Source organism: Python bivittatus, unplaced genomic scaffold, assembly GCF_059951505.1.
Source record: "Python bivittatus isolate LINGU-HERP-01145 unplaced genomic scaffold, Pbiv_v1 ctg000810_np1212, whole genome shotgun sequence".
Classification (NCBI taxonomy): Eukaryota; Metazoa; Chordata; class Lepidosauria; order Squamata; family Pythonidae; genus Python; species Python bivittatus.
In genome coordinates, this window is record NW_028277111.1 from 4295353 (window position 1) to 4308882 (window position 13530).

At 46.3% G+C, this 13530-nt stretch overlaps 1 protein-coding gene across 4 annotated transcripts in view; it reads left to right on the plus strand.

The window, feature by feature from the left end:
• Positions 1 to 13530, plus strand: part of LOC103065697 (major histocompatibility complex class I-related protein 1-like) — a 42318-nt gene that overhangs the window by 3927 nt on the left and 24861 nt on the right. For 3 of the 4 annotated variants that reach the window (XR_015793634.1, XM_088129633.1, XM_088129632.1), the window contains exons 2-3: positions 1132 to 1276; positions 7941 to 8150. Coding sequence is in view for 3 of the 4 variants with exons in the window: in XM_088129633.1 (XP_087985759.1) it covers positions 1132 to 1276; positions 7941 to 8150 (355 nt within the window). In the remaining variant the exon portion in view is untranslated. Of the gene's footprint in view, positions 1 to 1131; positions 1277 to 3424; positions 5260 to 7940; positions 8151 to 13530 lie in introns of all 4 variants that reach the window. The other variant, XM_088129635.1, reaches the window with a different exon arrangement.

The following is a 13530-nucleotide window of genomic DNA, read 5'->3' on the forward strand; positions in this document are numbered from 1 at the left end:
GTATGGAAAATCTGATATCGGGAGGGGACCTAAATTCAAAGACAGGTAGTAAGCGAGGGGAAGTAGATATTTTGGAAGTTAGATGAAAATGTTAATTATATAAACACTTGTTGAAAATTATGCAAAGAAAAAGGTATGTGGGAAATGGCATGTAAACTTAAGCAAATAACAATTGTGTGTGTGTATGTATGTATGTGTGTGCATATATATATATATATATATATATATATATACATACATATACATATACATATACATATACATATACATATACATACATACATACACACACATCAGATTATGTACTACTAATATTAAAACTAAAGTTAGATAAGTCTAGCACCTTTGCCTGTTTTTGGCAATTTAACCTTACATTCATTTTCAAACAATCAGTGAAAGAATGTTGAGATCTTTTTATCTTGAGAAAAAACCTTATTGGTAAAATACAATGAAACCGGTTTTATACACACACACGTTAGCAGCAAAGAACTGCTTCTGGTAGAGTTGGGACAGACCTGGGAGGTCATCTAGTCCAACCGGCTCCTCATTCTAAGGAGTGCTGGTTGTGGAGGCTGGTCCTGAAGCCCCGAGGAACGGAGGCCCAGGGAACCATGGGAGGGATTGGCGGCAGGGCAGGACGGCCTCGGCTGATCAGCCAGGCAGCAGCGAAGGGGAAACCCGTTTTCACCCACCTGCCCTTTGGGCTCAAATGTCACCCAGCTGCAACCAACCCTGGATTTTTGCCCTTTCCCTTTATTGCGGTTGTTTTGCTTCTTGTTTGCTCTGGCAGCTTTTCTAGAAGTTGCCAACTTCCTGCCGGTGTGTTTCACTTTCTGCCAGGTTTATTCAGACCTAGTGGGTCCTATGCCATTATCTGCAGGCAAGAACAGATATTTTCTTACCTTCACTGAATTTAAGAGCAAATATAGTTATGTATATATATTTAAAAACAAGGATGAGACCCTTGAAAGGTTTAAATGCTATGTAGCCGCAATTAAGAACCGATTTGGTAAGGCACCTTTAACACTACGTACTGATGGAGGTGGAGAATATTGTCATGCAGATCTTAAGAGCTTTATGGAACAGGAGGGCATAGAACGTAAAGTAACCATATCTTACTCTCCACAACAGAATGGATGTTCTGAGAAGTTGCATCGAATGTTACAGGAGACGTCTAGATCTATGTTGATGCAAGCTGGACTACCTGACTCTTTATGGGCTGAAGCGGTAGTTACAGCAGCTTCTTTGCATAACAGAATTCCTAGTAAAGTGACAGGTAAAACACCTTTTGAACTATGGTTTGGAAAGAAACCAAGTTTAAAGCATATAAAAACCTTTGATGCTAAAGCATACTCTTATGTTCCAAAAGAAAAAAGGGGGAAGCTTGATCCACAAGCTGAAATTGGAATCATTGTTGGATATCCTCCTGGGAGGAAAGGGTATAGAGTCTTTGATCCTAAAACTCTTGAAGTGAAATGTTGCGATGTTGTATATGTGGATGAGAGAAATATAATGCAAAAGACAATTGAGGCGATATTAACTGATTTACAGAGCATAGATACTGTTCCACAAGAATTGGTCACTGGGGTACCTATAGAGATCATTGATCAATTAGTAGGTCCATCTTTGGGAGATGCTGTCATAACAGAAGGGGAAGTAAGAATTAAACCATGTGAAACAGAAATAGAACAAACAACTAACATAGGACAATCAGATAGAAGTAATAAAGGTAAATCTCCAGAAAGATATGGAGTTGACTATTTTGATACATTTGCACCAGTGGTTAATTACACAACATTTAGGACATTTATTAATGTTGCTTGTTCAAGAAATATGTTTGTAGAACATCTAGCTGTTAAAACAGCTTTTCTTAATGGAGATCTTTCAGAAGAAATTTATATGGTGCAGCCTGAAGGATTTCAAAAAATTGGACAAGAAACTCTTGTTTGTAAACTTAATAAGAGTATTCATGGGCTTAAACAATCAGCCAAAAGCTGGTATGATAAGTTAACAGACCTTTTATATCATCAAGGATTTAAGCAAGGAAAGGCTGATGCCTGCTTATATATGAGACTCAAGAATGGACATTATCAGTATATCCTGACCTATGTAGATGATTTATTAATATGTTGTCAACACAAGGAGGATGTTAACGAAATAGCTAATGAATTAAAGACTGAAATAGAAATTAAACAACTTGGGGAAGTAAAATATTATCTAGGAATGGAAATTGAAAAACTTAATGATGGAAGTTTTCTCTTAAGTCAAAAGCAGAAGATCATGGACTTCATAGCGCCTGTTGGCATGAAAAACTGTAAACCTGTAAGTACTCCATTAGAATCAACCTATTTAAAGTTGAAGGATGGACAGTTATTTACAAATCATGGTAAGTACCATGAAGCTATAGGTAAACTCCTTCATTTGAGTAAAACCACGAGACCTGATATTACAGCAGCTGTTAATATTTTAAGTAGAAAAGTGAGTTCACCAAACCATCATGATTGGAATGCTGTAAAGAGAGTGGCGAGATACTTGAAAGGAACAGAGGACTTAACATTAAAGATACCATCTTGTGAAAATCCTAGATTAGTTGCATACATGGATGCTAGCTGGGGAGAAGAGTCAACGGAATACAAGTCAACTAGTGGATATCTGTTTTATTTTGGAAACAATCTTGTTGATTGGACTAGTAGGAAACAGACTGTCGTGGCTCAATCCTCAGCGGATGCAGAATGTATATCAGCAGCGAATGCATGCAACGATTTGGAATGGATTCTTCACTTATTAAAGGACTTTGGTATTAATGAACCTACACCAGTTGTGATGTTTGAAGACAACCAAGCCTGTATTACTATATGTAAAGGAGAAAGTATCAAGGCAAGAAGTAGAGCAATTGGATTAAGGTGTCAATCTGTAAAGGATTTATATCAGAAAGGATTAATAGATATTATATATTGTCCTACAGATGAAATGGTCGCTGACATTTTAACTAAGCCATTAACAAGAGAAAAGTTTGTACATTTTCGTGAAATGTTGAATATGTTTAATCCTGGTTAGTAATGATTATGGTGATAAGATCTTGAGAAGGGGTGTTGGACATCTGCAAGATCTACACCTTTAACAGTATTAACCATAGTGATTGTTTTTGGCTGTGAACATCATTGAATCAGGTGCCAAACTCTGTAGAAGAGAAGTATCCTTCCTCTTATTTGTTCTGCTGCTTTTCTGCTTTTACCTTTTTATGCTCACTGCTTTTACCCTGCTGTCTGGTATATATTTTGTATTGTATTATTTATATTCTTTGTTGTTACTTCTATATTGTTGAGGATGTATTTTATATTTAAGTTTACCTTTTGTATATTTTAAGTAGGTATAAAGGTTGATATTATATACCTTGTCTCCTCTTAATCTCATTACCCAACAGCTAATTGCACAGTGGCAGATAGGAAAGCGCTCCAGAGGGTTACTGCCACTGCCCAGAGGATCACTGGTTGCCCTGTCCCCTCTTTGGAAGAACTTTACAGTTCCTGCTGCCTTAAGAAGGCTCAAAACATTCTTAAAGACCCATCTCACCCTGGACATTCTTTTTTTGAATTATTACCATCTGGCAGACAGTACAGGATAATAAAAACAAGGACAAATAGGCCGAAAAATAGCTTTTATCCCAGAGCTGCAACTATATTGAACTCTACTGTATAGTGCAATATTAATTGTACCATCAGGGGTTGTGCAATGGTGAATAGAACGTGAAGGATGTGTGTTTTTATTTTATGGTTTTCATATATATAAGGTGCACTGGGGATGGCATTTAATTTCGTTGAACGAGGTGCAATGACAATAAAGTAATTTCAAATTTCAAATCTCCATCCCGTTCTCTCCATGGAAACAATCCTTTCTTCTACCAATCAAACACTTTCTCATACTTTGACTTTTCTTTGCACTTCTTCCCTCTCGCTTTTTCAGGATCATCCGACCGGATTCTCTTCTCTTCCCCCAAGTTTGTTCTGTCTTCCTTTATCCGTTTCTTTTGCAATCTGATCTTCATTCTTTCTCCATGAGACCATGTGACTCCAGTGCACTTCTTGAGCTTGTCACTCACTCTTATATTCTGTCCATATTCATTCCACATCCATTCAGCAACCCAGTTTCTCCTTGTTCATATCTACTTCGATTAGTAGTAGATTAGTAGTAAATTAGTATTCACCTTACTTTAACGTTTCTCCTGGCATCCCACTCTCATTTCCATGTAACAATTGGATAGAAGCACCTTTTTAGATCCAGACATTTTTACTTCTTTGGGCAAATATTCATTCTTGTGACAAGCAGATACTACCCACTAATTGTGTTCCCAAGAATTTCACTGAGACTCTTAACTGAGTCAGTGGCTGGAGGAGGTAATATGGGATGGGAACTTGGAACAGGAGTTTACTGCCCTTTTCAACTTGGTCCTCAGGAGGACATTTAGTCCTAAAGAGATCCAGACATGGAGCCCATTAAACTGTGTTAGGTGAAAGTAGTGCCCAAAAGGGCAGGAGATCCAGGTGCTGCTAAGCTGCAACTTCACAGTAAAAGAGAGGAGGGGGCTGCATGTGCAGAGGGTTTCTTGTCTTACCAGAGAAAAGTGTTCTTGTCCTGCATGGGCAAATAACCAGCCAGGAAGCAAAGTTCAGTGTAATCAGGTTCCATGACTTTTTATGAGAGCTAGGGCAGGGCAGTGATTGAGGCCAATGATTCAGGAACTAAGGAGTTGAATTTCCAGGGTGGAGCTGGAGAAGAGGATTTTCTGCTCAACACCATCTGACTCTGCAGTGCAGGCTTAGACTGCAGAGTTCTTGAATTCACTCCCAAACAGGCTATCTTTGCCTCTGCACTGAGAGGGAACTGAGACAATTCCAGAGAAGGGCTGACCAGTGTGATTCCAACATGGAGGGTACCAAGGAGGTCCCAGCCAAGTGATCCTGAAGATGCAGGTGTGCTGAACTGGACCTATTCCAGCAGAGGAAACATTTCACAGAGAAGAATCTTGTGGTGGGATTCTCAGACCACAAGAAAGTGAGGTGGGGACCTTGGAGTAACCAATCAGAAATTCCCAGAAGGCCTTGCCAGCGTAAGAGGCATCAAGGAGGTCTCAGTGCAAGTGCACCTGAAGGATTGGCAGTTTCACCCAGACGTTTCCCAGCATGGCCGATTTTTTATGGAGTATGAAGCATGTGGAGGAATTCTCAGGCACCAGGAAAAGAGCTCAGGAGAAGGAGCCAGGTGAGGATGGGGCATCAGGGTGGGGGGCAATTTTGATGAGGAAGACTGGAAGGGTCTCCCCACTGGCACCATTCCCAGGGAAAGAGCTGATCTCTCTTAATGGCCGAAATCAGAGCTCTGCTCTTCAGACAGGACATGAACATAGAATGCTCATGTTCCTCAGCCTTTTCTAAAGCCAGCTTGAACATCTGGCAACCTGCCACTCAGAAGGTCTTATTCTACAACACACTCTTTGATAGTTAGGACTAGGGCTGGCAGATCCTTTGCATTTTCTGCTATCGGGGTAGTGTCACCAGCATAGCACAGGTTATGGATGTTTCGTCCTTGAGTCCACACTCATCTTCTTCCAGTCCAGCTTCCCTTAATATATTTATTCAGCATATAGGTTGAATAAATCAGGGGAGAGCATGCAGCCTTGTCACACACCTTTGCCAGCTTGGAGCCAATTTGTTTCGCTATGTTCTGTTCGTACTGTGGCTTCCTGACCTGTATACAAGTTTCTCATGAGGACAACGAGATGTTCTGGGACTCCCATTTTTCTGAGTCCTTTCCATAGCTTGACGTGATCAATGCAATCAAAGGCCTTTCTATAATCGATGAAGTACATACTGACTCCTTTTTGGTATTCTTTGCTTTCTCACAGTGGGCATTAGCGATAATTAGCCAGCTTGAACATCTGGCATCTCTTTTTCCATGTAGGGCTCTAATCTGTGTTGGATCTGTAGTATTTATTTGCTAGCATTGAAATGAAGGATATTGTAGGATAGTTTGTACTCTCTGTTAAGTCTCCTTTCTTTCTTTCTTTCTTTCTTTCTTTCTTTCTTTCTTTCTTTCTTTCTTTCTTTCTTTCTTTCTCTCTCTCTCTCTCTCTCTCTCTCTCTCTCTCTTTCTTTCTTTCTTTCTTTCTTTCTTTCTTTCTTTCTTTCTTTCTTTCTTTCTTTCTTTCTTTCTTTCTTTCTTATTGGAATGTAGCTTGACCTCTTCCAATCGTTCTTCAGATTTGCTGGACAGATTTGCTGGCATAGCTTGGTTAGAACCTTGACTGATTTCTTCTCCTGTCGCTTGCCATATTTCTGTGTGCATTCCATCAGTTCCTGTGGCCTTCTGAGTTGGTAATGATCAAAGTACTGATCTAACCTTATCTCTAGTACTAGAGGTTCTTGTAAGAGGTTTTTGTAAGCAAGGAATATCTTCTAAATTATCTTGGATGTTAACATCTCTACTGTAGAGTGTTTCAGAGGACTCCTCTCTTTCTTTGATCTCCTTTGAATCGATTGCCATCTGTCCATTGGCATCCTTTGGTGTACCAATTCAAGGTTGGGACTTCTTCCTGAGTTCAGAGATCTTTTGAAAAATGTTCCTTGTTTCTCCATGTTTGTTTCCATCTTCAGTGTCTTTACAGATGTTGTCGTAATTCTTGTCTCTTCTCACAGCTGTCTGAAACTCTTTGTTCCGTTCCATTCTGCAATTTTTGTCTTTTGTCTTCCCTGGCTTGGGCTTCTCTTCTCTTCTTGGCAATTTGCATGGTTTGTTCTGACATCCAGTTTGCTTTCTTCTCTGTCTTCATTTTTGGCAGTCTCTTTTCATATTCATGTGCAACAGCCTTAACTGAAAAGATCCAAGGACTGGACAGGGAGCCGCCCCCTTAGCTGATCTGCTTTGGCATGTGGTGTGAATCGAGCGACTCGCTAGAAAATAGATCCAAAATGTAGAATCTCTCTAGTCAGCATTACTTCTCATCATGTCAGGGTTTTTGTATAGTCTAAAATAAGGTTATTGTTTATGACAAGTCCGGCCACGAGGTATGCAGCTTACGGATAGATGGGGAATGCAGGGGAGGGACTTCTTCCTTGCAGCAGCAGAAATGTGGGAAGATCATGATGCGATGGTGGATGGGAAGAAAGTATGTGGCATGATAACGCGAAATGAATTTGGGGCCTCAGGCAGGAGGCAGCTGTTGATCCTGGGGGTCACATCTCATTAATGCAGTGTCCCTGAATGGCTCTTCTTGCACTGAGCTTTGGGATCTCCTGGGATCAGCTCAGATGGATCCAGGCTGGGCTAAGTGCCAGAGGAGTCGAGGATCCCAGTGGCTGTGAGGGCATCTGTGTCCTGCCAGATGGATTGCAGGCTCCAAGTAACAGCCAGCCTGGGAAAGCAAATGTCAGAGTCTGCACACTCATTTCCCAAGTTCAGTAAATCCTCTGGACTCTAATTAGTTCCATTAAAGATTTCTTTATTGAGAGAAATGTACAGCATCTATAGATTGTTGAGTCTAAGCAAAACTCTTCCTTTTAACCCTTCCCCCCCCTACTTTCTTTTCCCACTTGAAATGCCTCGCGCCTTTCTCTTGGTCTCACGGTTGCTTGACCTTGTTGGCGCCTCTGCAGAGATAACAGCAGCACCTGGCTTGGCAGCTTCCTCCCCCTTCTCTCCTAACCTTGATGTCAGGAACAAGCAAGCGGGCTTCCAATTAACAGTTCTAACATTTAACCCTGTCAACTATGCATCGCTAGTCTACATTTAATTAAGCTTTAATTTCTAGCTTGCGCAGATCCTGACAGCAAGGGGGGCTGAATCCTTGGAATGGAACAAACTCTGTGTGTTTGTGTTTGTGTGTGTATGTGTGCGCGCGCAGGGAAAAGGAGCTGTCATTTTCATGCCAGGCATCTCCTTTTCAGCTTCCCACATCTCCACCAGCAGCAGCTCATTTCTGACTGCAGAAGGCCCTTTTTCCGGGGCTGCTCCTGGGCCACTTCCACCCCTCAGCCACGAAGGGATCAGAAGCTGCCCGAGCCCAACAAGAAGTTCAGGATCCCTCCAGGCTGGATCACTTTTACGGCTCCTGCTGCTCCTGGTATTCTCGGCTCTCCTGCTGGAGGACTGCTCTGGTGAGTGTCCTGGAAGAGGGAGGGAGGGAGGGCAGGATTTGCCCCCATCTCAGGCCTGGGGGTTCTCTGGGTGAAAAGCAATTGTTGGGAGGGGTCTGTGAAAGATGGAGGGAGGAATCGGCAGGGGATCTGAAAATCTGTTGTCCCCAGGCCCCAAGCAGACACAGGGGTCCGTGTTTAAAGCAGAGGGTGCAAGACTTCTTCTCAGCCTGGTGAAGAGACCCTGGCCTTCAATTTCTCCTCCATCTCTGCAGAGGCCTCCCTGGTCTCCCCCTCCCTTGCTGTGCACCTCCAGAAATTGGGGGAAGAACAAAGGGGCCCTCGGTGCTGCCCCACTTGCATCTCTCTCCCAGGCTTGTGTCTCTCTCCCCTTATTAGAATGGCTGACCCCCAGAGCAATTCTTGGAGTGTTGGGAGGGAGTGGGGAGGGTTCACCCATGGCACTAAGCCAGAGGGAACAACGGATGTTTCGGCAGAGTCAGCAACTCTGGTGTGAGAAAGTGGAGAAGTTGGGCTTTGCAGCATTTGTGTCTATGTGTGTGTTGTGTAGCTATGCTCAGAAGAAATGGTCTACTCTTCCTTTGGGAGAATTAGCCAAAATTCAAGGTCATCTTTTTAAGAAGATTTATCTTACCCACCTGCATTTAAATCCCTGCTCAACTATTGAGCTCAGGAAATGAATGTGACTCACAACATTTTGAAAATTATTTCATCGTGTGAGAAGGCAGGGAGAAGTGAGGGCCTCAAACGAACCATGTTTGCTAGGGGAGAGCGCTGTGCACCATGGGGCAGCCTTGGGGGGGTGGCAGGAGGGAGGATGGGCAGAAGGCACACTCGCACCAGAGTGGAGAGGGACGGCAGGAGGGAGGAAAGACTGCAGGCAAGAGGCACGTTTGCACCAGAGTGAAGAGAAACGGCAGGGGGCGGCTGTCGGGTCAAGTGGGGATTGGAATGTGTATTGCGCTGATTGGATTCGGAAAGCGGAATGTCTGCGGTTTTGCGGTTAATTAGCGGCGCTCCAGGGCAGTAAAAAAAGGTGAGATTGTGAGCCAAGCCCTCGTAGGAGGGGGAGGACAGATAGGGGGTATAAAAACCTGTCAGACCTTGCTTCGGGGTTCCTCCATTGCTGCGGGAGGGACCCACCTTTGCAAACGTGCCCAATAAAAACTTCTGTCTACTGGACAACCGAACCCGTGTCTGTCGTTTTCTGACAAAATTGGCGAGCCAGGCAGGAGTCCTCGACGTGGACCGGACTGTGGGGAACCGGTGAGTAATCGGCCGTAACACCCCGTTGAGGTGTCTCCCGTTTTCCCCGGAGTCGGGTCCGGGATGGGACTCCAATCGCCAGTCAGACAGAAGTAAAGAGGAAGTCGGCCGACGAGGAAGACCTCCGGGAGGTCTGGTGAGTACAACCTACCCATAATCTCGGGGAGATTAGCGTGGTTACGAGGCGTTGGACGCCGCAAGGGGACAGAAGAGTCCGGGACCTTCTGTAAGGTGGGAAACGTAGTCAGGAAGGATGGGTAAGGCGCAGAGTAAGAGTGTAAGGCCAGGGGCCAGTGGGAAAAACACAGTAGGGGAATCCCCACGGATTCTCCATTAGGACAATTGTTGCAACAATGGGAGACACCCTGGTTGTGTCCATTCACCAGGGGTCTGGAAAAACCGACCATGATAACTTTGTGCACTAAAGAATGGCCAAAATATCCACTAGTGGACCCCGAATTCCCCTACCATTGGGATACTCTTGGAATCCCCAGTAATTACTGGGTGACCCAACTAAAAAACTACATTGTGGAGCATAAAATGTTAACACAGGAACCCTATGTGGAAGTCTGGTTCCATGTTCATTGGGAGGGGCCTCGACCCAAGTTAGCCAAACTTTTTGTCCAAAAAGAACAGGAGGATGAGGAGGACCTCTGGCTGACTGGACCTCAATGGGGGCCGCCACCTCCTCCTCCTCCTCCTCTTCCTACCGCTCCCCCTCCGGCGCCCCCACCCTATCCCGGGCTGCGGAAAGAGCTGGACCAGCTGAACCAAGACATTCAGAACTTGTCCTTTATTCTAAGGTCGGCCAGTGCCTTCCCCGTCCTGGAGGTCCCGAACGGAACGAACGCACAGGAGGTGGCTGTCACCAGTTACTTAACGGTTCCCATCAAACCCAGTGAGTTGTGGAAAAAAAAGAGACCCTCCCTCGTATGCAAGAGAACGCCCATACCGCCGCCGAACAATTGGAACTTTTTCTCGGCCCGGTGGAATACTCCTGGGGGAACTGAATTACATTTTAGCCCACCTCTATACGCCAGAAGAGAGGGGCCAGATTTGGCGAGCTGCGCTCGGGACTTGGGAGCAAAGGAATGCAAATGTCCCAAATGCCCCGGCCGCAGATACTAAATTCCCTCTGGCAGACCCAAATTGGGATCCCAATAATGCTGAACATCGGGAGAACATGAGAGGAGTTTCCCCCTGTACGACTAGGGGGGTCATGGTTCCCCAACCGGGACCCACGGGGAACCCTTGGTAAACATCACGGTGGGTCCCACTGGCGAGGAACAGCAGTTCCTCGTGGACACCGGAGCCTCTCGAACATCGCTGTGCCAACCGATCCCAGGGATTGCGAAATCCCGGGGCACGTCGGTATCGGTGATGGGGGTGGGAGGCTCTCCGGTCAAGGCAGACGTACTGGAGGGAGTGAGACTGGAGTGGAATGGGAAGGAGGTAACTGCAGATGTGTTACTGATCCCACAGGCAAGAGTGAACTTGCTGGGAAGGGATCTAATGGGTAGTCTAGTAGTGGAGTTGTGGAATGTGGAACAGGCAGAAAGGATGTGTTTGTTGCGAGAGGCGGACGTGGAGGTTGTGAACCCTGAGGTATGGGCAGGGGAGGGGGGGCGGGTCGGTTTCGCATCGCCCTAATTAGCATCCCCTTGAAACCAGGGGTGACGGGTTTGCGGCAAGCCCAATACCCGCTGTCCCGGGATGGGAGGCGTGGGCTGAAGCAACAACTGAGATGGACGGTGCTGCCCCAGGGGTACACCGAGAACAACCTCTTGTTTGGACAGGCATTGGAAGAGAAACTCCAGGGGTTCCGGGCCCCTGGGGGTTCTCGGGTGCTGCAGTATGTGGATGATTTGTTGGTGTCTGGAGAGAAGGAAGTAAAGGTGAGAGAAGACTCAGTGGCTTTATTGAACTGGTTGGCTGAGGAAGGATTGAAGGTGTCAAAAGGGAAGGTCCAATTTGTGGAAAGGGAGGTCAAGTATTTAGGACATGTACCCCGGAAGGGCGAGAAGTTGATTGATCCTTCTCGGATACAGGGGATAATGCAGTTGAAGCCCCCTCATACTAAAACGGAGGTGCGGCGGTTTCTGGGTCTAGTAGGATATTGCCGGCTATGGATAGATGAGTACATGAGCAAGGCTCAGTTTCTGTATGAGAAGTTGAAAGGATCATCTGACAGGGTAGAATGGACAGAGAGGGACACAGAGAAGTGGGGAGAATTACGAAGGAGCCTGGTGACGGCCCCGGCTCTGGCTCTACCGAACCTGGCCCTCCCCTTTCACCTATACGTTACAGCCCATGGGGGAACCGCCATTGGAGTACTGACTCAGAGACGGGCTGGGAAATATCAACCAGTGGCCTTCCTGAGCAAAGCCCTAGAACCGGTGGTGAGGGGATGGCCGACTTGTGTGCAGGCAGTGGCTGCCGCTGCTGTGTTAGTGACAGAAGGGAACCCCATCAGATCTTAAGTGTGCTTAGTCAGCAGGCGGCTGCTTGGATGACAGAAGGAAGGATGTTGAAATATGAGACAGTTCTCCGGATAAGTCCTGATGTGGTGGTAGGAACAGACAGGAATTTGAACCCAGCGGAGTTTCTTGCGGGGGAGCGGAAAGAATGGGAGCCGGCGGAGCACAAGTGCTCCACCCTGTTGCAGCTGCAAACAAAGACCCGGGAGGACCTGCAGGAGGTCCCGCTGGAGGAGGGTGAGGTCTGGTTTGTGGATGGGTCTAGCCGAGTAGAGCAGGGACAAAGGAAGTCAGGGTACGCGATAGTGACTGCGGAGGGAGAGACAATAGAGAAGGGGGCACTACCAGCGGACTGGTCGGCTCAGCTGTGTGAAGTGCACGCTTTGAAACGGGCACTAGAGTTGGGAAAGGGAGTGTCCCTCACCGTCTACACAGACTCGCGATACGCCTGGGGAGTAGTGCACACTTTCAGGAAAATTTGGCTGGAACGGGGTTTACTCACAGCTGCTGGAAAGGGAAGGTTGCAGGGAGGAAGCAGGTCATTGGGTTACAATTGAGGGGACCCCAGTAGTGAGCCGTGCTGACATGAGGGGGATGGTGGAGAAACTGCACGAAGGGTCTCACGGGGGGTGCAGGCTTTGGTAGACACTGTAAAGCTGTGGTACTGGAGCCTGGGGGTTCGATGGGAACTCCACACCCCTTGGCATCCTGACTCCAGTGGGAAAGTGGAAAGGGCCAACGGGGTGTTGAAGCAACATCTCACCAAACTGGGATTGGAAACAGGGCTACCTTGGACAAAGACACTTCCGGTTGCCCTGCTTCGAATGCGGACAGCCCCTCGCAAGGATGTGGGGGTCTCCCCGTTCGAGTTGATGATGGGAAGACCTTTCCTGGCTCCAATGGGAGAGCCTATCCCCGAGCTAAAGGATGCCTTCCTAAGAAAGTATCTCTTGGTACTGTCACAATCTCTCTTGTCTCTAAGAAAACAGGGACTCCTCGCTCAACGGCCCCCTTGCTGAAAGACCAACACCCCCACAAGCCAGAGGATTGGGTCCTGATAAAGACGTGGAAGGATGAGAAGCTGAAGCCGTCTTGGGAGGGACCATACCAAGTTCTCCTGACAACTGAATCAGCGGTTCGGACCCGACAGGGGGGTTGGACCCACTACCATCGGGTTAAGCGAGCTCCCGACCCCCGACCATGGACTGCCCAACCGGGAGACGGACTCAAAGTAAAACTTAAAAGGAACTGAACTAAGGCAGGGGAGGAGATGACCAACATAAAGGCGTAGAATTGGCACAGACAGCTTTGAACAGCACAACTTTTTGTGTGGGGCAACTCTTGACTGTGAATGGTGTCACCTCCACCTGTTTCTTTGGAATGCCCATCAGCTTGGAAGCATTGAAGAATGTTATTCAGATAGCGAATATTGATATCACTGGGGATGATCCCCCGTGGGGGGGGATGTTCTATCATTTTGGGTCTTCTCCCACACCAAGACCCTGGACTAATCAAAGGCAAATGGCTCTAAATCTCTTGGGGATAACCAATGCAACTCAATGTGTATATTTCAACAATACCCAGAACCGGACCCCCCATTGCCCTCAAAAGGTCCTGCTTTCACTTGTGGAGGGGTC